At 23.6% G+C, this 27,681-nt stretch overlaps 2 protein-coding genes across 10 annotated transcripts in view; both read right to left on the bottom strand.

Moving 5' to 3' along the window:
* Window positions 1-41: 41 nt before the first annotated feature.
* On the bottom strand, window positions 42-13,884 carry LOC122497616 (mannose-6-phosphate isomerase). Of its 4 annotated transcripts, none has more exons than XM_043604843.1 (7): window positions 13,710-13,884; window positions 13,247-13,292; window positions 12,700-13,025; window positions 9,609-9,927; window positions 7,562-7,729; window positions 3,499-3,701; window positions 42-614 (listed from the first exon to the last, which is right to left on the bottom strand). In XM_043604843.1, the coding sequence occupies exons 3-7, from the start codon at window positions 13,015-13,017 to the stop codon at window positions 402-404; spliced, it is 1,221 nt and encodes a 406-aa protein (XP_043460778.1). In that variant the 5' UTR covers window positions 13,018-13,025; window positions 13,247-13,292; window positions 13,710-13,884; the 3' UTR covers window positions 42-401. The 4 variants fall into 4 exon arrangements, with proteins under 4 accessions (XP_043460778.1, XP_043460780.1, XP_043460779.1 ...); XM_043604845.1 differs by lacking the exon at window positions 13,710-13,884 and adding an exon at window positions 13,494-13,703; XM_043604844.1 differs by lacking the exon at window positions 13,247-13,292.
* A 1,428-nt stretch (window positions 13,885-15,312) lies between these two features.
* LOC122497619 (tight junction protein ZO-1) overlaps window positions 15,313-27,681 on the bottom strand; it is a 194,973-nt gene continuing 182,604 nt past the window's right edge. For 5 of the 6 annotated variants that reach the window (XM_043604849.1, XM_043604852.1, XM_043604850.1 and 2 more), the window contains 8 exons: window positions 26,122-26,296; window positions 24,171-24,380; window positions 21,362-21,688; window positions 19,971-20,203; window positions 19,102-19,297; window positions 18,587-19,008; window positions 16,735-16,946; window positions 15,313-16,066 (listed from right to left, as the gene is read on the bottom strand). In XM_043604849.1, coding sequence (XP_043460784.1) covers window positions 15,852-16,066; window positions 16,735-16,946; window positions 18,587-19,008; window positions 19,102-19,297; window positions 19,971-20,203; window positions 21,362-21,688; window positions 24,171-24,380; window positions 26,122-26,296 — 1,990 coding nt within the window. In that variant the 3' untranslated portion in view covers window positions 15,313-15,851. The remainder of the gene's footprint in view (window positions 16,067-16,734; window positions 16,947-18,586; window positions 19,009-19,101; window positions 19,298-19,970; window positions 20,204-21,361; window positions 21,689-24,170; window positions 24,381-26,121; window positions 26,297-27,681) is intronic. The other variant, XM_043604851.1, reaches the window with a different exon arrangement.

A 27,681-nucleotide genomic window follows, 5' to 3' on the forward strand; every position in this document is an offset into this window, starting at 1 on the left:
ATATCTTACCATTCGAAAAATACTCCATCAACAAAAATTAATCATTTTTCTATTGTTTATTCTTTGCATCGATTGCTCTTAAAATTCAATAGTACAATTTTCAAAAATCACTCTTAACATAATTATGTCTCCTAAACCAGTTTTTTTTAAAATACAAACATTTTAATTTATAATAGACAAAACATAACAAATTAGCATAATAATAAAAAGTTTGTAAAATTAAATTTTAAATAAAAAATCTGTAAAATTTTATAAAAAGTATGGCAGAAATATCATTTAAAATATCATTTTTTTCGGAAGACAAATTGTAAAAATTATTTTCCTCTCGAAAAGTTGTCTTCTTAAAATTGATAACGGACGATAAAACTTTCTTGTTTTTTGATTAGTATGAAATAAATATTTTAAACATTGGCGAAGGCTTGAAACATTAACATGGGATGACAGCCACATAAAACTTTCATATATACACGTTCATTTGCTGGAATAAAAATCACTGAGCCACGATTTAGTACTTTCGTTGTGGAAAACGTAATTTCCGCTTTTCCGTTCACTATTATTAAAATACTTCCCACTGATCTTTCAATTAATGTATAAGATGCTCTACCAGGGGGAATCTATAATTCCAATTTGAAAATAATTATATGAAAATAGAATTAAAAATTAAAATAAATCATTATTATAATTATGCAAAACCATATTTTTACAATAAGGAATTTTTAATTCCAAATTTTTAGAAATATTATTCTAATTTTTACTCATAGTTTACAGAATTTAGTTTTTAAAATCAATTTACTATTTTTCAAATTAAAAATAATAATAAAAATTAACAATTAGTATTTACAGGGTTACTACAAAAATTTTATTATACTTTTCCCTGACTTTTTCCTGATTTCCAGACAAAATTTCTATAAATGCATTCTTTTTAATAATTTTTGAAAAAGTTCTTTAAGAATTTCCAAATCCATTTCTTCAGAATTCAATTTTACGGAATTTCGATTATTCGGAAATGAGAATTCAATTATTTAAATACAAAAATAAATAATTGAATAATTCTGAAAATTAAATTCTCATAAAGAATTTTATCAACAGATATTTAAATAATTGAATTCTTTTGACGAATTTTAATAGAATTTTGAAGAATCTAATTTTATTCTTTTGAGAAATTCGATTAAAATTGTATTAAAAATCATTTAAATTAGCAATAAATTTTATTATTTATTAAAATAATTGAATTATTGAGAAGAAATTTATAAAAAATTTGTAAATAATTGAATTCCTGAGAAATTTTTATTATTTATGAAAATAATTAAATCTTTGCGTAGTATTTTATAAAAAGAATTTTTAAATAATTGAATTCATTTGGAAAATTTTATTAAAATAGGAGATATTGTTTGGAAAATGATTGAATTTCGGAGAGAATTTTATAATTTATAAAGATAATTGGAATTTTGACTAGAATTTCTAAAAATTTTTGAACATAATTAAATTTCTTGCAAAGAATTTTATTAATTTTGAAAATAATTGAATTTCTACAATCATTTGTAACTTCTTTAAAATTCAATTTTTTTTAGTGTTTTTAACACAAATTCTTCCGTAAATCCAATATTTTTAATAATTAATTAAAAAAATATTTAAAAAATTTAATTAATTATTTCATTAATAAAAATATTTAAAAAACTTAACTAATTTCAGAAGAATTTCAACTATTAAACTTTTTTCCAAAATATAAGTTCTTTAAAATTTCTAATTAAATTCATTCAACATTGAAATTTTATAAAATTTCAAATTAAAACTGTTTGAAGTTCATTTATTTATGAAAACTGTAAACTCAATTCTTTTAAAATTGAATTAATTTTGAGATATTTAAGTAAAATTATTCATTAACTAATTTATTTATTTTATGATAGTTGTTCAAGATTTAAGTTATTTAAAAAGAAATTTTTGTCAGAAATTGAAAAAATTGTAGGATTTGTATTAGAATTCGTGGTAATTTCATATAGTTTATGAGACAAACAAAAAAGACACCAAAATTTTCTTATAAATTTAAAAAATTTAATTTTTTCCAGTACTTTTAATAAAAATCCCTGACTTCCCTGACCAGCAGCAACCCTGATTTACTAATAGTTAATTTAATGTTTAATCAACTATTTACGATATTAATAAATTAGGAAAAATAATTTATAATTTTGTTTATTAATTGGCTTTTCCACGAAAAAGCGGGCATTCTGTTCGTGCATCAGTACGATTAAATAAAGTTTTATATTTTTTTCTAATTATTATAGCGAATTCTTTTTTCAAGGTTGCCACAAAAATTTAATTTAATTTTTCCCTGATTTCCAGACAGAATTTTGACTTTTTCCCTGATTCATAAAAAAATTAAAATAGAATTAAAAATAAAATTGATTACTGTGGCAAACTTCCCTTGATTATTTTTTAAAATTTCGAAAAAATTCTATTGTTTTTAATAGGGGGCCGTTCAAAAGATACGTAACGCTTTTTGGGGGGAGGGGGGGTCAAGCTATTTGTTACGGTCAGCAGAAAAAATGCCGCTAATGTATACAACATTGCGTTACATGGGGGGAGGGGGGGGTCTAAATTTCCGAAAAATAGCGTTACGTATTTTTTGAACGGCCCCTAGAATTGTAGAAAATTTCAACTATTTTAAAAAATTGCAATAACTTGTTTATGAATAATATTAAAAAAACGTTTTTGAAAATTCAATATTTAAAAAAAATGTTAATTTATATCTTTTTAAAATTAGCTAATTAATAAAAATTCTAATTGTAATTCTTTCGTAATTAAATTATTCTATACACAATTCAAGACTTTTAATGTTTCTTTTTACACTAATAAACATTATGAATACAGATTCACAATAAAATATTCTGACTCTTTGTAAAATTCAATTCAATTATAATTTACCAATTATTAAATTAATAAAATTCTTTAAGATTTCGATTTTCTTTTAAATCTCTAATGTAATTCTTTAACAAACTAAATTATTTAAAATAAAATTTCCCAAAATTTCAATTAATTTAATAAATTTTTAAAATCTTTTTTATATTAATGAAAATTAATTAATTTTAAGAAAGTTATTCTAGTCATTATGGAAAATAAATTTAATTATTTACAGAAATAAAAATTTTAGTCATTGTTTTAAAATTCATTAAAAAGTTATTAAGGTGAAAAGAAATTAAGTTTTATAAGTTTTCAAAAATATTGTTGGACACCAAAAAATAAAGTTCTCGTATTAATTCCAGGATTAATTTTTGCAGTACATTTGATGAAATTCCTTGGCCCATTTCATTTTCTCTAATTTGTGGAAACCTTGTTTTTTAAAGAGATATTTAAGAAAATAAAGGAAAGTCCAATTTAGTTGTTAATTTTTAAGTGCAATATTTATGAAAAATATACCCTTTTTTAATATCGTGACGCACGGACAAGAATTCAATTGTTCTCGTGAAAATGATAAAATATTAAAAATAAAAATGAAATTACCGTTATTCTTGATACTGCAAAATCAGGTACAGGGGGTCGGAAAACTTCCGTGCAGTCGTCCTCTCGAGATGGTTGAAAACGTTTCGCGGAACTTGGTTCACATTTATAACTCAACAAATTTATTAAAGTATTAGTGTCCTTTAACTTGGGCGTTAGACCAGCCCTCACAACATTGTCGGAGCATGCCATACATTCAATGCAATCTGGTAAAAAATTGATAATATATTATTTTATATAAATAAAGTAAATTAACAACTTGTGTAAATTTAATAAATTTCAATAGAAATTCGAAATTTAAAATAAAAATGAGGAAATAATTTTCCTAAAGTTTTGGGAGTTCACAGTAACATCAATATTTTATTACAGCCAACTTTCGATAAATAGAATTTTATTCCTGGTTCCTAAGAAAAATTTTGATATTTAAATCATTCGATAAATAAAACCCTTGATAAATTGAATTTTACTATCAGGGTTGCAACTATATTTATATTTTACCAAATTAAATAATTCTAATAAGTTGCCGTACAAAAATTTTATTTCCCTTTCCCCTGACTTCCCCTTGATTTCCTGACAAAATTCTTACTTCTTTCCTGACTCTAAGGAATATTCTAATTCAGACTAAAAATTATTACTGAGAAAAATGTTCTATTACTTCTTTTTTAAATAAATCATTATTATTTTTCCATAAGAATTAAGATTTTCAAATTCAAATATCTGAACCTTTTTTGAAATTCAACAACTTCTAAGAAAAATATTATTATAAAACATGAAGATATTGATCATTCCGAGTAGCAAACTCGATTTCTTCATATTTTCTAATAAATAATTAAAGATGGCCGACTGGTAAAATCATTATTTTATATTATAAAAATATTGTTATTGCAACTTCTTCAAAATTATTTACATCATTTCAATTCAATTATTCTTTTCTAGAATTTCCAACTAAAATTCTTCTTTAAATCAATTACTTTTAATCATTTTTCAAAATGTTCTTTGACAATTTTCAAATCCATTTGTTTACAATTCAATTTTACAAAATTTCGATTAGGTATTCCAAAATTTTTCAATTAAATATATATTAGAAAATAAAAAATTGAAATAATTTCAAAAAAAATTCCATTAAATTTTTTCAAATAAATTAAATTTTAGTTAAAAGTATGAAAAATCCAAACTTTCAAAGATTATAATTTGAAACCTTTTCAAAATTCAATTATATCTTTATATCTAAAAATTCACGCTACAATACTTTATATTTAATTACAGTCGGGTCCCCATACTGTTACATTTCCAGAAATTTCCCACTCCTCCAGACTCAGCTCTGTTATGTGCTCAAAGTATGCCTACTGCGCACCTTTCAGGAACGTAAATATATACGCACCTCAAGTTTCGCCTAGAAGTATATGCCCCCTTTTCTTTGGGCTTAAGAATACGGCCCTGAAAATTGGTGACGTAACGTGACGTCACCTAACACTTCTGAATTTGGAGGTTATGCAAAAACATAACACTACTGAGGACATAACAGTTTGGAATCTAACAGTATGGGGACCTGACTGTATTATCTAAAATTTTATCTGAAATTATTCATATTTAAATCAATTTTTATTAGAAAATTCTATGAGAATTCAATTATTTATATACTAAAATAAATAATTTATTAAATCATGAATTTTTTCTCAGAATTGAATTCTCATAAAGAACTTTATCAACAAATTTTTAAATAATTAAAATTCTTTTGAAGAATTTTAATAACATTTTTAAGAATAATTTCATTTTTCGAGAAAATCGAATTAAAATTGCATTAAAAATAATTGAATCTCTATAAAAAATTGGATTATTTATGAAAATAATTGGAATTAATGGGAAAAAATTTGTAAATAATTGAATTCCTATGAAATTTTTATTATATTGGAGAATTTTATTATTTATTTATAAAGATAATTGATATTTTGACGAGAATTTTTGTACATTTTTTACCATAATTAAATAACTGCAAAGAATTTTATTCCTTTTGAAAATATTTGAATTCTTATTTATTTTTAAACAATTGAATTCTTTTGTGAAATGTTATTGAAATAGTAGGTAGATAATTAAAAATAATTGAATTTTTACAAATTATTGAAAGTAATTAATTTTCTATGAAGAATTTTATTAAAATTTTTGAAAATAATTTAATTCTTCCCTACTAAAAATAAAGTCACAAAACGACAAAAAAATCATCAGAATTTCTGACGTTCTGAGACTGCATTTGTTACGATTGCAGCCACATAACGTCAGGCTTGTGTCATTTTTCATCAGAAAACTTCAAAAGTAGTCAGATTTTTTATACAAAGTCGACACCCTCTTTTACCTGGAAAAAGGTCAACTGACCGTCATAAAATTGAAGGGAAATCTTTTTATTTGTTTATGTTTATATTTATTTAAACATTATACTTGTTTTTCATCGACTTAGAATTCTTCTCACAATATGTTCTTGTTATATAAACAATAATATATCCTTTAGAACTTAAATTCAAAAATGATATCAGTTTTTATTTATCAATTACGGTTTTCGAGATACGTTACAGTTTTCTTAAAAAAATGTTTTTTAAAATAAATTTTAGATATTTGCAATCGTGAAGATTTCTAGATTCTGAATTTATATTCATTTCACCTGAAATATTAAAATTGCAAAACTTTTGAGCAATAAAAATCAGGTTGAAGACCCGAAGCGCGTAACAATAGACCCAAAATTCTATTGTGAAAAAAGGGCTACGCACAAATTTCAAGTTTTTATGGTACTTTACATTTACCAACTATCTTTCGGTGGGGGACTGTAAATTAAAAAAATGAATTCAATGAGAAATAATCACAATCCATAAACATCAGTATTCAACAGTAGGAGCATAAAAAACCTTGTAGTCAGAATTAACCAAAAGCATCAGAAAACGTCAAAGTAGTCACAAAACATCAAAATTCTTCAGGAAACGTCAAAGTAGTCACAAAACATCAAAATTTCTGACGTTTTTTCATTATTCCTGATTTTATTTTTAGCAGGGTTTCATGAAATTTAATTAAAAATGAATTGAAAATAATACTTGAATTCTAATAAATAAATTATAGCAAAGCTTTTTAAGATAATTGAATTTCTTTGATGAATTTTAATAAGTTTATTAAGAATTTTCGAGGAATTCCATTAAATTGTATTAAAAATAATTGAAATTCTGCGATGAGTTTTATTATTTATAAAAATAATTAAAACCCTACAAAAAATTTGATTATTTATGAAAGTAATTGAATTATTGCGAAGAAATTTATAAAAAAAATTTGTAAATAATTGAATTCCTATGAAATTTTTATTATTTATGAAAATATTAAATGTTTGCGTAGAATTTTATTAAAATTTTTTTAAATAATTAAATTCTTTACTTTTGGAAAATTTGATTAAAATAGTAAATATTGAAAATCATTGAATTGAGGAAATTGTTTGAAAATAATTGAAATTTTGCCAAGAATTTTATTAAAACTTTAGATCATAAGAATAAGCTTTAGAAAACAATAATTTTCCAGGATTACGATCAATATTCCCTGATTTTTCCCGGTTATCCAGGTTTCCAGGTTGCGTGGCAACTTTGACTATGTTCCTTGAAATTTATTTTATCGAGACTCGACTGTATCTTATTTCCTATTTCATTAAAGTTATGAATGAACAAATAAACGAAATTTTTTTCTGTGCAAATATTTTCAAAAATTACTGTAGTGGATGAAAAAATAATGTCATTTACTTGATAAGAAATTAATTGTTTTTATGTAAAAAATATTTTTCATTTAATAATATACAAATTAAAATTAATAAAGTCGACTCTTGATAAATTGAATCTGAAGAGATATAGATGAAATTCAAATTATCGAGGGTTTTAATTATCGAATGTTTTAAGTACCAACATTTTTCCAAGGGATCAGAAAACAAATTCAATTTATCGAATGTTGAATTATGGACAGTTGACTGTACCTATAGTTTATAAATCATTTTGTCATAGGAGTTTAATTTTTTAATTTTTAATAATTAAAAAAATGTAATAATTACCTCCTGAAAGATAAGCGTGAGGCTCATTGGCACCAAGATACATTGCTTCACCTGGTTGTAAAGTTAGGTAATTAAAAAAATAAATACCAAAGCATCCTACATCACCTGGATAATCACTGTATAAACGTTCCAATAAATTTAAATTTAATAGCTGTCTGATGACTGGACCTGAATTCATTTGAAAAATTTAATTAAAACAATTTATTAAAAATACTTTACTTTATTTCACTTAAATAAATAAAATAGAAACGTTTTATTGTATAATTATTATTATTATGAGTGATTCTCTTGAAAGAAACGATTTCACGCTTCTAAAACTTGGAGTCCTGTCTCACCATTGACATAAATTTTTTATTGATATTTCCTTGAATTAGGTTGACGAAGTTAACAACGTTTACAATTAACGATTTAGAAGAATAAATAATCTTTTATTCAAACTTTTAGTATTAATAAATTTTTCACAATGTTTCTTGATCCAAAAGTCTAAAAAGAAAAATTTGTAAACGTAAAATATTGTTTTCTTAGTAAAAAATAGTATTTTTCTTTCAATCGTTGATAATCAACGTTGTTAACTTCACCAACGTTGAGTTTTCATTTTTCGAAAAATTCATTCAAGATTCATCAATTTTTACATATTTTTGTAAAGTATATATAGTATAAGTTTATTTTTAATTAAAAAATATTTAATTTTGTCTTCTAGTTTTACGCGGAACCTGGAACAGCGATAAGTTTCTCTAAAATAGTGAAAATATTAATTGAAGCGACTGAAATTCTCGGTTATAGTAAAATTTGTAGTTGTTCCAGGTAAATATTATATTTTTTTCCGTGCAGTTAAAACTATTGCTCAATTTATAACGATATTTTTAAGTAATTAAAAAAATTTTAATATAGTCTTATTATAATATAAAATCAAAGGTCTGAATCTAATGCTTATTTATCATACATATTTGTTTTAAATAAAATTAAAAAGAATATGTTTAAATTCTTAACTAAAGTTGTACTATCAGTGCGGGGAAAAATTCAAAATCATTTTAGTAGCCTCATTTTCTAGTTAATAATATTACATTTTTAAACGGTTTAATCATAATATGTAATTTATGCAAAAATATTTCAAGATGTAACCAAAAAATACTAAACTTATTCACATATATTTAAAAAAAAAATTTTTAATTTAAAAAAAACGTGCATTTTTTATCTACGAAACTGTTTATTTCCGAAGACTTCTTTCATATTTGGTGAGCATTTTTGTTTTATTTTTTATTTGTCAATAAACATTTTTTAAATATCTAATCTTCAAATTGAATGTGCCTATGAAATATTAAATATATTTTTTATTACGTAAGTATTGAAATTATGCACAATAATAAAAGGGTGACCGCTTTTTTCCTAAATAAAAATTCCCGGTCATAAAGAAAACTTCAAAAATTATTTGATAAAATTCCCTGACTTTTCCCTGAATTTCCTTATTTCCTTGACATCTGGCTTTTAAACCTATGGTTTTAAAATAAATGTTTCCATTTTTTCTCACAAAATAACCCTTGTTTTTATTACAAAAAAAACACTTTTTGATAAAAAAAAAATGAAAAATTTCCCGTCAAGAAAAAAAGTCCCTGTCATTTCCTGGTTTTCTCGGTCCAGCGGTCACTCTGAATACCTTATTTTATTTATATTTCAATATAGTTAATTTTATTATAAGAACGGTTTTAAAAGTCAAAATATTGTTGAAATAAAATAAGAAATTCGTTTAAAAAATGCTTTCTGCTTTAAAATCTCTAGAAAACAACATTAAAATGTTGCTGAAGATCGTATTGTTAGAAATTAATTTTGTGCAACTTATATTTTTATTTTTTCATGAATCTGTAACGTGTACCCATTTATCAGCACGCACTTCATTTATCAAAATTTGATATTGGTTTTAAACAAAAAAATATTTAACTTTAAAATTTAATTTCGAAAAGTAAGTTAAAAATAATAATGCTGTTATTATTATTAAATAATTAACAAAATAATAATAATAAATTATTAATAAAATACCGAAAAGTCTTACCCATACTGGATACTCTTTCAATGAACTTTTTTAACTGTTGTGCAACGACATTTTCATCGCAAGTCATAAGTTTCTGGAAGCACTTTTTTAAACTGAGATTAAGAGGCCCTTCGGATACTGTTGTAAATAATTCGAGAACAACGTCTTCTCCAATAATCACACTCAATTCTGGAATTAATTTCAGGTAATTTTTTATTTCTGAAACTGGACGGAAACCACAGAGAGCTTCAAATGGTGTCAGAGCAATAGCGAGCTCCGGTTTGTGATTTGAATCTTTATAAACACTCGGTTGTGATTTATGCAATTCTTCTGCTTCACTCTAAAAAAAGAAAAGAAAATTATAAGAATAAATCTAATAAATTTTACTTTTTATACTAGATTTAAATAAACAAATAAGATAAGGGTGGTCACAAGTTTCAGTTTATCAATTTTCTTGAAATTTCCCTGACAATTTACCGACATAAAAATTATTTTCCCTGACAAAATTTTTTTTACAGGAAAATATGAAAGTTTACTGAAAATGAGTAAACTTTATGGATTTTAATATTTTCTAAAAATTACCATATAATGTAAATATAAATCTAAAAATTACAATATAATAATTACAATAACCCTTCCTGAATTCAATTATTTTCTATAATTTTCAACTAAACTTCATCTCTAAATCAATTATTTTAAATAATTTTCCGAAAGTTCTTCGAGAATTAAATTATTTAAATACAAAAATTCAATTTTTTATAATAATTGTAGGGGAGATTCGGGTAACCCCGGACACTCTTAATTTCTAATAGAATAATGTGTTTTTACTATTGAAATAAATTACAAATTATTATATATACTACAGTTTAACTTTTATTTTTGAAATATTGACTCAGTTTTTTCATTTTCTTTTATTAAAAAACTTGAATTTTCTAAAAAAAACCTGAAAGTGTCCGGACACTTTAGAAAATGTATATGTACGTCACATTGAACATTGAACATTAAACATTTCTGTGAATATTAAATAGATTTTTTTATTTATTTTTATTTCATGGTCTATTTTCATTGTTGTAGCTATATAATTTGATGTTAGTTTATCAAGTCCAATAATTAAAATATAAAATATTTTCGCGCATGTCAGGGGCTACTCGACAAATTGTTTTTTTCTTAAGTTTATTAACGTATAATATTTTCAAAAAATAAAAATAATCAAATTTTTTAAAGAATTTTAATTGTAAATATGACCATGATTTCTCCGAAACTTATTAAGTCCATAAAAGTAAATTTTTATTTGCTTTATTCGATGATAATTAAATCTTAAAAAATTATTATAAAAAAATTCGAAAAATTACCTAAGTAGTTTTTAAAAATGTTTTAATGTAATTTTTCGACAATTATTATTGAATTTTATTATTTTTTGTATGTATTTGAATTTTTGAGAAACATGTAATTGAAAGTACTGAAAATACTGAATTTTAAAAAATTAGAAGCTAATTTTCATTATTTCCATTTTTAAATGTACGTTTAAATATTTTTCATTAACATTTTTAATAATTTAATTATTTTAAAACTAATTAATATTTTGATGAATTTTAATTAAAAATTTGGATCATGGTTTTATTCATCATGTTTACAGTAGAATTGTTTTTGTTAAATTACTATAGCTATGATTAGTAATTATTAGTGATAGGGTAAACCAGACAGTAGTCGGCCAATTTTCAATTTTGAATAGCTATAAAACCGTACGAGATAAAATTAATTTTTTGTTACTAATAATTTCTAAGGTCGTCATAAAGAATTCTAAGCTTTTGTAATTGAAAAATAAATTTTTTGTACGGTTTTTGAGTGGCCGGTTGCTGTCGTATTCTTACTTGTTTATTTACTAATTTTTTTAACGAATAACATTTTTTTTCATAAACATGATTAATTTAATAGTTTTGTGTGATAGTAAGGAACAATATGATCTGAAAGAGTTTGGAAAAAATATGAGTTGCACTTTTTAAACAGTGTTAATTAAAAAGGTTGCTTTAGGTGGCCGACTACTGCCGTATTGTTACTTGTTTATTTGCAAATTTTGTTAACGAATAAGAAATTTTTTTTTGTAAACATGATTGGTATAATAGTTTTGTAGGACCAAGAATAATCACACGTGGAAGAAATTTTAATTGCAATTTTCAAACAATATTCATTAAAAAGATTTTCTTAAGTGGCCGACTACTGTCTGATTTACCCTATTTACATTATTAATTATTAGTGATTTTAATAATGTGTAGCTGCATTGTTTAATTAAATCACCAAAAACAAGCAACAAATACTTCCTCAAAAAACGTGGCCTACAATTCCATAAATGCTTTATTTTACAAAAAGCTGTGTATTATTTATTCATTTTAATTTAATGCAAAATTTCTTTTTGGAGTCAAAGTACCAATGCCACACAATAATTAAAAAAATATTTTCCATAATTAATTCTTGAAAATCCTTGTAAAAACAATAAAAACATGAATGCCCAAAATAAATATTGAATGTAATTTTTCAGGTGATTTTTGTTTACGGTTTATAGGTAATTGTAAAACGTTGTAAAGTCATGAAATGCTAATAAAAAATTTACTTTGGACGAACAAAAAAAAATAAAAAAAAATTGGATGATAAAAACTTATAAATATTATTAAATAATTGAGGTGGCCCACAATTACTCAATCTCCCCTAATTGAAAATACTGAAAATATTGAATTTTAAAAAATTTGAAGCTAATTTTCATTTTTAAATTTACATTTAAAAAATTTTCATTAAAATTTTTAATAATTCAATTATTTTGAAAATTTGCAATTAAAAATCTTAAAAACTTGATTTTCAAAAATTGTAAAAAAATTAATTATTTAATTTTAATTTTAATTAAAAAGTCGAAAAAGTCTCAATTTTTGAAAATTAATGGAAAAAAGTCTCAATTTTCTTAATTTCCCTGACAAAAAATTTTTTTTCCTGTCATTTCCCTGACTTCACTGACAAAAATTTTTATTTCCTGACATTTTCCTGACTTTACTGACATGTGGCTACCCTGAAAATACAAAATACATTTTACAAATAAAAATGAATTTTTCTCTTTAATACGCACCTTATTTGGATGAACTTGAATTGACAATGCCTTATTAACAGACAATATTTTAAAAAGAAACGGCAATTGTGATCCAAATTTATCTAAAACTAGTGAACCCAATGTGTGCTTATTTTCTTTAATATAGTCGTCTAGTGATTTATTTTCATCTTTTAAAAGTGACGGTCCATTTGAATGTGTGCCCATCCAAAGTTCAGCGTAAGGTGTTTTTTCGTCAATTGTAATATTTGGATTTGACGGTTTCATTAAACTAGCAACAATACTGTCACTGCCACATTTTCCCCAGGCGTACGATTGAATTTGGCACCTTAATTCCATTTTTAAATCTATTATTAAAAATAAAGAAAAATATACATAAATCATTGAATTTGAGTTCCTGAAGTTTTGAACGTTCAAATGAACGTCAATATTTTTATTGTTACTTTTACTTTGTATTTTATTAAAAAAAAATTATTTGACGTGTATTAAAACAATTAATTCTTAATTAAATGTTAAATCTACATTATTCTTTGATACACTGTAGTAATTTTTGAAAATATTTACGTACAGAAAATAAATTTCCTTTATTTGAACGTTGAAAACTTTTGCGAAATCTGAAATTAAAAATTATATCCTACAATTTTTAAAGCAGTTTTTGATTGTTACAATGGAATTATTTAAAAAAAAGAAAGCATAAAAAATGATAATGAAAATAATATAATCATGTTCGTGCACTCATTCATGATAAAATGAAATAATAAATAAGTACCTAATTATTAAAGATAAAATTAAAGATTATAATAAAAGAACAACACCTTGATTATGTCAGTCTCATATTTTTGAAGGTTAAACAAAAAAAAATTTGTTGATGTGTTTTTGATTAATGATGAAAATTTCGAATATTCATGCTTGATGAACATTTTTAATAATTGTATTTATGATGAAATGTTTTTTGAAAATGAAATAACACAAAGATTAAACATTAATTTAAATGAGAGACATGCGCGAATGCATTTTTTCATTTAACGTACGTCACCAAAAATGTTTTGATGATAGATTACTGATTTATTTTAAACTGTTATCCACAATTTTATGACTTTTTTCCGACTTTTGACATTTGACGTGGAAATAATTGTTTACACACAGGTTTTTTTAAAATCTTTTTCAAGGTTAGTTAAGGTTAGTTCTCAACTTGTTTCACTTTTCAAGTAAAGATGTCGCTGCTAAAAATGACGTCACCAAAGTGTTTAATTGCAGGTAACACAGGTATTTCATTTACCGACTAAATTAGACTACATTTTTTGGCGGTAAAATTGGTAGAATTCAAAAGGAAAATTAATTAAAAAAATACTAGTAATTAAACTAGTGTCGTAATAATATCTATATTATTAATAATAGTTGTATACCGGTTTCCAAACTTTTTAAATAATTTTTCTTTTCGAATATTTTTAATTGAAAAATTAATGTATTGAAAATCATCAAATTGTTGCAAAGAATTTTGTAAAAAAAATTTGATAATAATAGAATTTCTTAGAAGAATTTGATTATTTAGGAAAATAATTGAATTCTTGCGAAGAATTTTGTTGAAATTTTTAAAAATTCTTTTTAAAGTTTTTTCTTTGAATTTTTTTTAAAATAATGGAGTTTCTTTAATAATTTTAATTGAAAATTTTGAAAATAATTGAATTTTATGAACAATTTCTTTCAAGTTTTAAAAATAATTGTTTCGTGAAATTTTTTTGAAAATAATTGAATTTTTGCAAAAAGTTTTACTATTATTTTATAAAAATAATTGAATTTTTACGAAGAATGTTATTATTTATGAAAATAATTGTATTCTTGTGAAGAATTTTATTAAAATTTTTGAAATAAACAAGAATAATTAATTAGTAAATTAGCTAGTTAATAAATTGTATTTTTTAAAATTTGAATCCGAAATTATTCAAAAATTCACATTTGAAAATAAAAAATTTTGTAATTTGTATAATAATAATAAATCGAATATCACGTTCCGCGCATAACATTTGCTAGCTAGTTAAATAATTACTAATATGAAAAAAGTATTAATTTAAAAAAACAATACAACTATTAAATATTTTTGTAAAAAAAAGAAAATTTTCCACTTCAACAATGAAAGCGTTTCTTTATTTAATTATTTCTTTTTTAGGATAGACTCAACACTTTTTTCTTTTGTTACAGTGTATTTTTGCTAATAATTAACAATTGAGCTTTTTAATATAATATAGTATAATAGATTTTTTTCCATTAAAATTAAACATACAAATTTATTATTCATAACATCGCTTGAAAAAAAAACAACTATCGATTTGCGGCTTCATTATCCCCTAAAGTCTGTACAACTTTTATTCTTTTCTTCTCTCGATTAACAATTCACAAACTGTACATATTAAAAATAATTTTTCATTCTAATAAAAAATAACAATTTTCCATTTTAATGAAATATAATAAGTATCATTAAAAATACTTAAAAAATATTTTTCTCTACGAGTAGAGAAATTGTTTTTTCTCTTTAAATTTCTACTTTGCGAGAAAAATAATTTCGAATTAATTAAAATTTCCATGATCACTGTAGTCGCAGATCGTTAGTTATTGCTATAATAAATGCAACGTAAATAAATCTGACAAAAGTCTCCTTACAAGTTAATTGGTATAAAAAAAACCATTGTAAATGTAAAAAAAATCACAAACATCATTTTTATTCTTAGGCTATTTAAAATCGACGTCCTGACGTTTCAATTGAAAATTAAGAAGAAGAATTTGTTTAAAGAGCAAGAATTTTTTTTTTTTGCAAAGAAAATAAAAAATGAGATAATAAATTTCTTGATATTAGTAAAGAAAGATATTAATAAAAAAAACAACAGAACGTGCGATAAAATCTCTCGCTCATTTGGTATCTCAGCCTTTAATTTGCATCTCATTCGCAAAAATGGCTGTTTATTAAAGAAAAAAAAATACTTATCTCGAGACACACACAATTCATTTAAGGAATTAATACTCATCTCGAGTATTATTTTTTTTTAATAGTTTTCAACATAATTGAAATTCTCACAGAGAATTTTTCTTTTTTTTTTAAATTGTCTTGCTTACAGTAATATATTTTTCTTCAGTTATGAAGAAAATGAGCTATATGTATAAATATGTGTGTGTTTTTTTTAAAAATGATCGAGTTTCACGATAATATGATCTGATGACGCATCAGGTAATTTGACATCCAACCAGTCGGCATTTTCTTGATTTTCCGTGTCAGTGGCTTTTAAAGCCAAACGATGTGCCGGTGTTGCCTTATGAGGAACTCTCAATTCGACCGTTTTTCGAAACTCCAAGCCTCGTGGTCCACACTCAACTAAAGGACTCAGCATCTGTTCACCTATTTCAAAAAAAATTATATAAATAACATTTTATGAATTTTAATATAACAAGAATATTTTTAATAAAATAGAATATTACTCATTTTGTGCTTTTTTCACGTGCATGACTATTTTTAAGGTAATTATTTAAAAATACCTTATTTAATTTCACTTTTTTTAATTTTATGGCAATTATTGTATTGGTGTAAAATTAAAAATTAAAAAGATTTTTTGTAATATATATAAATGAATATCATTTTTCAATTTTATGACAATTACTGGTATAAAAGTAGAAAAAAATAATAAAGAAAATTATTTTCATATTTACTTTTGCTTTTTAAATTGTTGGTGTAAAATTAAAAAGAAGAATGAAAACAATTATTTTCAATCCTATTGAATTAAAAATTTTTTTATAATAAATATATATCAATGGAAATAATTCGTATCGAATTTAACTTTTTTTAATTTCATGACAATTATTAGCATAAAATTAAAGAAAAGAAATAGAAAAATTATTTTCAATGTAGTTATTGAATTAAAAAATTTGTTGTAATAGAATGAAAATAATTGAATAAAAAATCAGATGGCGTTTAATGAAATTAGTAAGCAAGGAAAAATTGAATTTTTTGTTTCTGTTTTGATTGGAGCCCTCAAATCCATCACCGTGATTTGAAATGAATAAGCTCACCATGGTGCATAGGAGGGGAGATCGAGGACCTTTGGCCAAGAGTATTACAATGCAATTCAACTGCATTAGCGGCGGTTATTGTGAAGTAGATCTCTTGATAGGTGTCGGGGGGAAGTGCACCAGGAGGTATCGTCAGCGAGACACCTCCTGGCCCTTCCAGTACACCACCGTCGCTACCAAATACTCCTCGTGCCTTCCCCATCGACCTATGACTATAACCACCGCCGCTATATTAATTTTTCTCCGATTGTTAATTGCTATTCACACCATTCCATCACCAAATTTATTTATTTATTTATTCTTTCATTTTATTAATAAGCATTATATTTTCAAAATTAAATTAGTTTCAAATTTTTACAATCAGTTAATATTGTTAAATTAATTATACACTTAATTTTACATTTAAGTTATTCAGTTAAATAGAATGTTATTTTTCGAAGAAACTTCATATTAGTGAAAAATATTTTAATACCATTCGGTTAAATAAAAATACCGAAGAATTTCATTTGTTATTAAAATTTGAATTTTCAGGGATCATAGTACTTTTTCCAAAAATAAGTCAAAGAAATGAATTAATTTTCCAAAAGTAAGGAATAAAATAGTGGAAAGTAAATACAAAAAATTTTTAACAAAAGTAAAGTAAATAACAACATAAATTGATAATTAGAATATTATAATTTCTATCTATTGATAATTTTGTTAAATAAATTTTAAATCAAGTAAAAATTTAATAAATTCAAATTTTGAAGGGGTTCAATTTGAAGCTGATTCATCTCAAAATTCAGTTAATTTTTCATACTTTTAAACATCATGATAATAAATTTAAACTAAAATTTACACAATTAAAATTTGTCATAAACAAAACACAAGGAAGAATTAAAATTTAAATCTTTTAAAAGTTAATTTCAATTTAACTAAATATACAAATAAATATTGGATACAATTGAAATGTACAATTTTTGAATTTTCATTGAGAAACAATTAAAAAGTTATTTAAAAATCTGGTGAATTTTAATTGAAGAAACGATTAAAACGATAAATTGCAATATGAACTTTGCACAAGGATATTGAATTTTGCAAAAGTATTTTACAAATTGGGGAAAAAGTGCGACAAAGCGAAATTTTTATATAAAAAATACTAAACTTTAAAAAAACTTATGTGAAATTTAGTATATATAAAATATCAAGAATATTAATTAAATTCTAATATACCTAATTTTACTAAATTTCACAAAAGCTTTTTTTATATAAAAAATACTAAAATATTTTTTATATCAAAATTTCGCTTTGTCGTACTTTTTCCCAATTGGTAAAATACTTTTAAAAAATTTAATATACATTCTCTCTCCGTGCAATTACAATTGGGACACCAAATGAACAATTTTCTGAAATTTCAAAAAATTTGTCCGAATGCACAAATATTCTGTACATTTTGTGCGGGGTTCGTTATTTTCGAAATTAATTTTTAGTTATTAAAAATTTTTTTTTATAGAGAAAAACTATAAACTTAGAAAACAAAAACTATAAAGTTGGAATTTAAAATAATAATTATTAAACATTTTTTTTATATAGAAAAAACTATGAACTTAGATAACGAAAACTATAAAGTTTAAATTTTTGAAAATTTGTCAAAATAAGTGAAATAGATAAAAAAAATTAACACAGTATGTGAAATAAATGAGAAAATTTTAAAAAAATAGTGAATAGATGACCATGATCACTGAACTTCCTTAAATTTGTTGAAATAAAAAAAATCATTGCTGCTCTAAAGCAAGTTAAAAAAAATGCACTACAATGAAAAATAATTCCCAAAAGCAAATTTGCAGCAAAAGTTATACACCGAATATATTACCTCATATTGTGATGATGCAAAGGTTTTCGATAAAGTTCAAATGCACTGCCACGTTGTTCTCTACTGCCGGCGAGATCCAATCCACTTGGTTCTCTATTATGTCCACTGTTTGCCGAATTCGAATTTTGCCCGGAATTATTACCTCCATGACTATTGCTGTGACTGTGGCCATTGTGATTCATTGTATTTCGATTGTGAGTGTGTGCCATTCCAATTTGACCGGCGCTATTACTATGCGAATGTGTCATCATTGGTGCATTGGAATGTGGATGAGAATGACTGAGGCTGTAATTGTGTGTTGGTGGTGAGGCGTAATTCGGTGTGTGATTCGAATTCATTGAATATGTTTCATTATTGCGATTTGGCGGAATATTGTAATAATATTGGCCACTATTTCTTTGCACACTGCCGCCGTTTTCCGTCTGGGGAAAAAAGAAATGTTTCATTCAAAAAATTTTCTCAATATGATAATATTTATTCTATTCGATTGTGTGAAAAAAAAATAAAAAACTTACCCCATTGAGAACGTGAGATGTCGCGATAGAATAACTTTTCGCGTGTTGATACAAATTGCTGCCTCCATTTTCATCCTGAATAATATTCTGTTGCTGAGGTGGTCTATAATTCTTAGGTTTTGGCGGAGGTACAGGTTTGTAAGTACCACCTGGTTTTCCTTGCATAGGCGGAACTGGTTTATAATTTTCCGTTCGACTAGAAAACAATTAAATAATCTATTAAGTCCAAGAAGAATGTTATGAAAGTAGGCAAGTTAAAAAACAATACATATCATTTGGTCGAAGAATGCTTAATAGTAAATTTTACTCCAACGTTTCGAAATTAAAATGGTTTGAAATTTTGAGTCAGAAACAATTAATTTTTAACAGTAATAAATAAATAAATAAACATAGAAACAAATGAGGACAAAAATAGAGTAAAATATAATAAAGCTTCACGCATATATAAAAATAATAAAAACAAGTTTTTCATTTCCTGACCATTTTGCTTTCTCATTATAAGCAAATATATTTGCTTCCTCAATAAAATATATTTATAAAATGAAAATAATAAAAAATGAAAAATTTTTTAATTAATTTTTTCTTAACAAAAAGCAGATATTTTTCAGAATATTCAAAATAGAAATTTTCTACTATTTTTAAAAATTTTCTTCTATTTCTTATTAATTAACAAATTACTAAAAAAAAATTTAATTTTAGTTCCATTTGAATTTTCCGAATTCATTATTAAAATCTGAATGATTACAAAACATGGAAAAAATATTTTATTCAATTTTGAAAGCAAATTATTAAATTTAATAACATAAATAGTAATTTGATACTATTTTTTTAGAGTTAATGAAGTAAAATTTATTTTCTTAAATATTCACCTGTATTTAGCGTAATCTGTTCGTATTTGAGGATCCTGTGCGGGAATCGGTTGAGCGGTGGATCTTGTAAATCTGTAGGGATCGTGAGGTTTCGAAACCGTAAGACCACTCTTCAAATCGTCAGGAACATTTGGTCCCAATCGTCCAGTGGACGTATTTAAGCCCGGCATCGGATAAAGTGTATTTCCATTAGTATTGTAAGAATCATAGGAAGATACACTATCATAACTTCCCTGCAATTCAATAAAATTAATTATTATAAACATATAATATTTTTAAATGAAATTTATATCTAATTGAAATGAAATTTGTACCTAATTCATATAATTTTTAATTTTTAACAGGAATCACACTACTTTTTTCTTTAAAATAGGTGAATTACTTTCTAAAGATGACAAAAAAAATTGTATAAAATAAAGTTGTAGTCAAAATAAGTAATTTGTATGTATTAACATTTTGATTAATTTTACTATTTTCTTTATGATTGAATATTAAGATATTTTAAACTCATTGATAGGATGGAAAAATTTTTATGTACCAATAAAAATTGAAAATAAGCAATTAATTGAAACCTAGATTTTTTTATACACAGTACAATTTAAGTTTCTAAAGTTCTGAAAATTTATTTATTTCTTTTCCAAATTCAAATTTTATAATAATATTGTTTTACGTTTGAAAAAAGTGACTAAGTTTGAAAATATTTTTATCGAAAAAATATTTCGTTTATTATTGAATGTCTAGAATTTTTGGAACACAGCAAATTAACAGAAACTGTTAACCATATTTTTGAAACTTTTTATAAATACGATTTTTATGCAAAATAAGTGCAATATATAATTCATAAAAATTATGTTTAAGAAAATAAAAAAATCTAGTTTTCAAATTTAGTAAAATTATTCCTAAAATATTATAAATAAAATAGAAAAATAAATAAATTTTGAAAAAAGAAACTTTTGAAGTTTGAAATGACTGATTTTGAGAGTGATTGACATATTAGAATTTGTAATTTACATTGTTAAAAATTTTGAATAAATTGAAATTTAAGTCAACTGGATTTACGCTTAATTAAAAATAAGTTAAATTGAATTTCCAAAGAATAAAACTTTTGTCAAATTAAATTCAGAATCAACTACAATTTTATTAGGTGCAAGTTTTGAAAAATTAACACTAAGATTTATTAAAATATAATCTATTTAACAATGTTTATAAGAATAAGTGAAATGGATGAAAATTAACGAAATAGATGACAAAATGAAAAAAAAAGTGAAGAAGATGAATAGGTGACATTTAAAATACATTTTAAAAAAGTAGAATAAACCTGATCAATTTTGAAATTTTTCATGAATTAAAATTAAAATTGTAAAAAAAAAATTGAAGAATTCTTTTCGTACCGATTTTGGTTGGGGTCTCTCGAGAGATGAAGTGGTATTTGCTCGATGAGGAGTGGCATTGATATAATTTCCCATATCAAGAACTGAATCAGTTTTATTGACAAGTCGTTCCTGTGCGGAGCGTCCAATTGTCCCACGTGGTGTTTGTGTCGTGGGTTTTGCATTTCTATCGACACGAGGCGGAAGATCAGGAGGACCCTGATGTGGTGATCCAGGATATTGGGTTGTCATTTGCGACTGAGAATTATTGCCCTGTCCTTGTTGCGAAAATCCGTATTTACTATCACCAACTCCACCTTGCGATCTTCTCTTCTGCTGATCAAATGCCTGAAAAAGTTGCATTCAATTTTACATTTCATTTCATTTCATTTTCATTTTAATATTCACAACATTTTCTAAATTACAGCAATCATTAAAAAATTACAAAATTCATTTTTCTCATTTCTTTTGAAATTAATTTTCAATTAATTAATTCATTAAATTAAATTAATTAAAAGTTTTGAATAAAAGTAAACTTTTCTAAATTACATGCCTCGGATAGACTTTAACGAGTTTATTTTGTATTTCCCTGATTTTTCAATGATTTCTAAATTCAATTAATTAAAACTTGTATAATTTTGATAAATAAATATTTAAATACTTTTTACTTCTTTTTTTACGTAGGAAATAAAATGTCAACTTCTGAAATTTAATAATTTCTAAAAATTAAAACTATAACCCTTCCGAAAATTCTTTTATTTTCTACAATTTATAACTAAACTTCATCTCTAAATCAATTATTTATATTAATTTCTAATAATTTTTCGAAAGTTCTTCGAGAATTCAATTATTTAAATACTTAAAGATATTAAGGTGTAGAATATTTTCAAAAAATTTAATAAAGAAATTCGTAAAATTAACTTTTTAAAAATATTTCTAAATAATTTTTTAAAGACAATAGTTTTACAATTACATACAATTGAAAAATGTCAAAAAAATTGAAATTTTGTAAAATCTTTAAAAAAATAATTTAAATTTAGTATAATCTTTGAAAATTAATTAAAATTTGATAAAATCTTTTAAAAATAATTGAGTTTTTAAAAAATATAAAAAAAGTAATCAAATTTTTGAAAAATTTTAATTATAAATGATTTTTCAAAAATTCTAAAATAGTAAATTTAAAAAAATTTTAATTTACTTTGTTCAAAGGTAATTAAATCTTAAAAAAATATAATACAATTCTAAGAATTAGTTTTTTATAAATATTGTAATGTAACTTTTCGAAAATAGTTGAAGAATTTTTGTATAATTTAAAAAAAATCATTTTTTGAAGAATTTTAATTAAAATTTTTAAATATGATTATTTTCTCCAAAATGTTAAAAATAATTCTAAAAATTTTTAATGTTATTATTTATTTTTCAATATTATTTTTCAATATTGAAAATATTGAAAATAATTGAATTTTAAAAAATTAGAACGAAATAATTCAGAGAATTACATTTTTCAAAACTATTTTAATATTATTTTTAGAATCTAATTTTCATTAATTTTCATTTTTATTGAATTTACACTTGAAGATTATTCATTAAAATCTTTGAGAATTCAATTATTTCAAAAATTTTCAATTAAATTTCTGTAAAAGTTAATTTTCAAAAATTGTAATAAAATACTTGAAAAAATGATTTATTTTCAATTAAATTTTACAAAATTTCAATCATTCAAAATCTGTTTAATTGTATATTTCAAAAATTTAATTAGAAAAATTATTCAAAAATAAATTTTCAAAGATTTGTTTATAGTTATGTTTTTCACACTATAAAAGTCGAAATGAGTTGCATTTTATACTAAAAATATGGTATTTTGTAGCAAAATTTGGAAGAAAAGTTGAAAAAGTTGCAATTTTTTACTATGAGGCGATCGCCTTATATTAAAAAATCGAGGCCTGAAATTACTAACATTTTTTATTTTTAAATAATTGAAAAAACACTATTGATATTTGATTTTTATTCCGTTTATTTTTCGGAAATAATTACTCACTCTTGAAATGGAGAAAAAATGTTTACACTGGAGAACATTTTACTTTTCTATATTTAGTAAGAAAAACTGCTTTGTATTAATTTAATTTTTTTTTTTTATGAAAAATGGAAAAAAAAATGAAATATTATTTACACAATGAAATAGAAGCAAATAGTGCTCAATGATATTATTTGTATATAGTGGCAAAAACCATTATTGTTTTTTTTTTAATGTATATTAATGTTAATTGACACGATAGATATGTAGTTAATTTTAATGAATATTAATTTTATGAATGCCAACGGTTCTTTTTTAGAACTTTAATCCCTCTTGCTGAAATGTAATTCAAATATCATTTTTATAATGAAACGAGTGAAAAAAAAATTTTTCTCTTGACAAATATTTTATATTCCTTTTTGAAATTTCTCTAAAATTTTTAATTTGTTTTGTACTTTTATAAGTTTTGAAGTAAATAAAATTTTGTTCCTTGTCTTCTACTATTCTTTCTTCTTTTTCTTCTCTTCTATGTTTATTCTACTTTTCTGCGTTTCTATTTTTATATCAATTATCACAATTTTTTTGCAATATTTTTCATGACCCCTAATTCTAAATTTAAATTTTGAAATTGAATTAACATTGAAATAAAATAAAGGAAAACTCCCCAGCAGAATTCATAGTAATTCATAGTTTTAATTCTCCTTTTTCGGAAAAAAATAAAAAATTCCCATTAAGAAAAAAAAAAAAAAAATAATTGTCAAGAGAAAATATTGATTAGATGGCAACGATTAGTGACGATTAAGCGGGAAAACGTACCTGATAGCTGGTTGTGTACGGCGGAGGAGCAACGGTGTCATCCTGAGTGGCAATGCTGGGATCTGAGCTACTCTTCAGGCGTGAGGGTTGTCCCAAAGCGCCAGGAAGGGGAGGTGCGGGGCTTAATTCCAAATCGCTCTCCGGAGAGGATGCGTAGGAGAGGCGTGAAGTCATCGGGAACAGGAAGTCATCCGAGAGGGCCTCTTCCGGCTACGCTCACAGAAAACAATGGGACTCCACATTAATGATTTGTTACGTGATTTAGATTGTCAGTTTGCCAAGAAATTGCGAAAAAAAAATTAATTCTTCAAAGCTTTTCAATATCAGACTAGTGCGTTTCTTTGCATTATATTCAGACTTTTATCTAAATTAAATTAAATTAGTCGTATTAGTATTTGGATTAATAATTACATCGGTTAATAATAATAATGATTCCTACTCTATTCTGATTATTACAAAAAAGCAATTAGTGTAAAAAAACAAAACGATAACACACAATCAACAATTTCTTTTTCACCACCTCTTTCTCTTTGATTCACATAAAATAAAAATAGTAATAATAATTAATAACGATTAACAATTTAAAAACAATCATGCAATAAACAATATATAAAATTTAATAGAAGCGAATAAATTACAAGAAAAAAAAATGTACAGTAATAATATCATGCAAATGAGTACGAGAACTTATGCAAAACAAGCCATGCAATTGTCTCCGAGAATGAATAAAAATTGAAAGTTTTACAAAACAAATATAGTGAAATGAAATTTTAATACTTCTTCACATTAAACCAAACTTTTAATTTTATTAAGATTATTTAAATTTATAATCTTAAATTAAAATAAAAATCGAGTATTTAAATTCATTAACTTATGAAAAGAAAAATTTTTCAAACTAAAAATAGAAAACAATTTTATTTAGTTTTCAAGAAAAATTTCAATTTTTATTTCTCGAGAGACTTATAAAAAAAAATAGAATTAGAAGCACTGGACAAACACCAAGAGGCGTTGGGAGAGGATTTTCAGATGTAGCCGAAAAATTGCTCGTGAATGACATTGGATTGATGGTATTGGGGCAAAATTGTCATTGATGGAGAAGGAGGTCGAGGGGGAACAATACTGATGTTGTTCTTGTTGTTGTTGTTGTTTTGCTCGCAAAAATTGTTGGCATCGGAGGAATCAGGTGGCGTTGGAGGCCGATAAGGATGATACGGAGGGAGATACAGATCCGACACCAATTCTATGGGCTACAAACCAACACCGCACATTTAAGAAAAAAAAATAACAATTAAACTATATTCAACATAAATATGATTCTGTAAACTACCAATATTTTGAAAAAAATACGGAAATAAATTACACTGCAAAATAAAAGGTAATAGAGTAAATAATTCAAGCTTTATTAATTCAGTCAATCAATAATAAAAAAAAAACTAGGTTGAAGAATATAAAAATACGAGATTGATTGAAAAATACTAGCTTAATATAAAAATATTTAACCAATAATTGAAAACTGTTTTAATAAATTAATAAAGCTCTTTAATAACAAATGATGAATTAATAATGACTATCGAGAAGAATGATTATTATATTCAAAATTCAAAAACAAGTTATTAATTATTAACGATTAATAATGATTATTAATAATTGATAAAAACTGTTTAATAACAATGAATGGAAATTATTATTAACGAGACTTTAATAAAAAATAATATAGCAGTTTCACGCAATAAATATGTCAATAAAGCTGCTGCTTGATGAAAATATTGTTCGTGAGAATTATTTTGAGTTTGTCAAAATGTTTAATTCTGTCGTTTCTTTAACAGAAAAACGACGTTTTTTCTAAAAAATGACCAACTTAGGATCGAGATGTTGATGTGGTTCTTTTTTTTCTATGAAATTGTGAGTCGCACAATCCCAATCTACATAAAAGCGAAATAATATAAATTACCTTTGTCTGACTCATCCAAAGGGGACCTTGTTGCTGTCTATCGATTAATTCACGAAGTTTTCGATACCATGATTCTGGAGTTGTTAGCGTGATAACTGCGCTAAATGTATGTCCCCAAATTTTATCGAGTTTCTGACACTGCTCCAATAGTTTCTTACTACTTTTGTGTGCTGATCTGAAAAAATAATGTAACTCTACTTTTAATATTTAATTTGAAATTTGAAGAATAAAAGCTAATAATTATTTAGAAAGAAAATAATATTAAATAATAAATAATAAGCTAACTAAAAATACTACCTAAAAAACTAACTAATAATAATAAATACAAAAATAAATGTAAATATCGAAAATTGAAAAGAAAAAAATATTAAAAAGATAATAAATACAAAAATAATAAAAGAAACTGAAAGAAAAATAAATAACAACAGGGCTGCCACGCTTTTGTTCATTTCAAATTCCCTGACTTTTTCAGGTTAAAAAACGGAATTTTTCCAGGTTTTTAAAACTACATTTGTTTGTCAAGAAAAATTTAATTTTGTTTTTCCCTGACATTCCCTTGAATTTCAGACAAAATTCTTACTTTTCCTTCACTCTAAAGAATATTTTGATTCAGTTTAAAAATTATTACTCAGAAAAATTAATACTTTTCTTCTTCTTTTTTAAATAAATATAATATTTAATAATTATTATTTTTCCATAAGGAATTAAGATTTTCAAAAATTTCAAATTCAAAGCTTTTTAAAATTAAACAATTTAAAAAAAATGTTTTATAATAATTAAAAGATGTTCGAAAGATAAAATAATTATTTTTTATTATATGAATATTGTTACTGTAATTTCATAAAAACTATTTTTATCATTTCAATTTAATTATTTTTAAAAATTTTTAACTAAAATTCTTCTTTAAATTAATTATTCATTCATTTTTAATAATTTTTGGAAAATTTTTTTGTTTACAATTCAATTTTAAGAAATTTCTTCGATTATTTAGAAATTCTTCAATCAAATATATATTAGAAAATAAAAACTTCAAATAATTTCAAAAAAGTTCCATTTAACTTTTTTAAAAAAATTAAATCTACACAATTTTGAGTTAAAAGTATTAAAAATTCAAACTTTCAAAAACTATGATTTGAAACCTTTTCAAAATTCAATTATTTCTAAAAATTCACGCTATAATACTTTCTCTTTTAATTAGAATTAATAAAATTGTTTACTAATTGGAATTAGTAACTGAATTGTTACATGGGTTTTACAAACCATTTTTTCTAATTCAAATTTAGAGAGTTTAATATTCAGTTATTATCTAAAATTTTAACTGAAATTCATATTTAAATCAATTTTTATTAGAAAATTCTGCGAGAATTCCATTATTTAAATACAAAAAAAAAATTTATTGAATAATTGAATGTTTCTTGAAATAATTGTACTCTCATAAAGAATTTTATCAACAAATTTTTAAATAATTAAAATTCGAATTTTAATAAAAATTTTTAGAATAATTTCATTTTTCGAGAAATTAGATTAAAATTGTATTAAAAATAATTGAATCTCTGTAAA

The sequence above is a fragment of the Leptopilina heterotoma genome, unplaced genomic scaffold, assembly GCF_015476425.1.
Source record: "Leptopilina heterotoma isolate Lh14 unplaced genomic scaffold, ASM1547642v1 Lhet_135, whole genome shotgun sequence".
NCBI lineage: Eukaryota > Metazoa > Arthropoda > Insecta > Hymenoptera > Figitidae > Leptopilina > Leptopilina heterotoma.

Bases quoted from the DNA above. Each gene is read 5' to 3' on its own strand.
- LOC122497616 (XM_043604844.1), bottom strand. From the start codon at position 13,017: ATGGAATTAAGGTGCCAAATTCAATCGTACGCCTGGGGAAAATGTGGC. The intron at 7,730-9,608 runs GTAAGACTTTTC...AAATGAATTCAG, and splicing joins TGAAAGAGTATCCAGTATGG to GTCCAGTCATCAGACAGCTA. The intron at 615-3,498 runs GTAATTTCATTT...TTGGAATTATAG, and splicing joins TTGCAGTATCAAGAATAACG to ATTCCCCCTGGTAGAGCATC.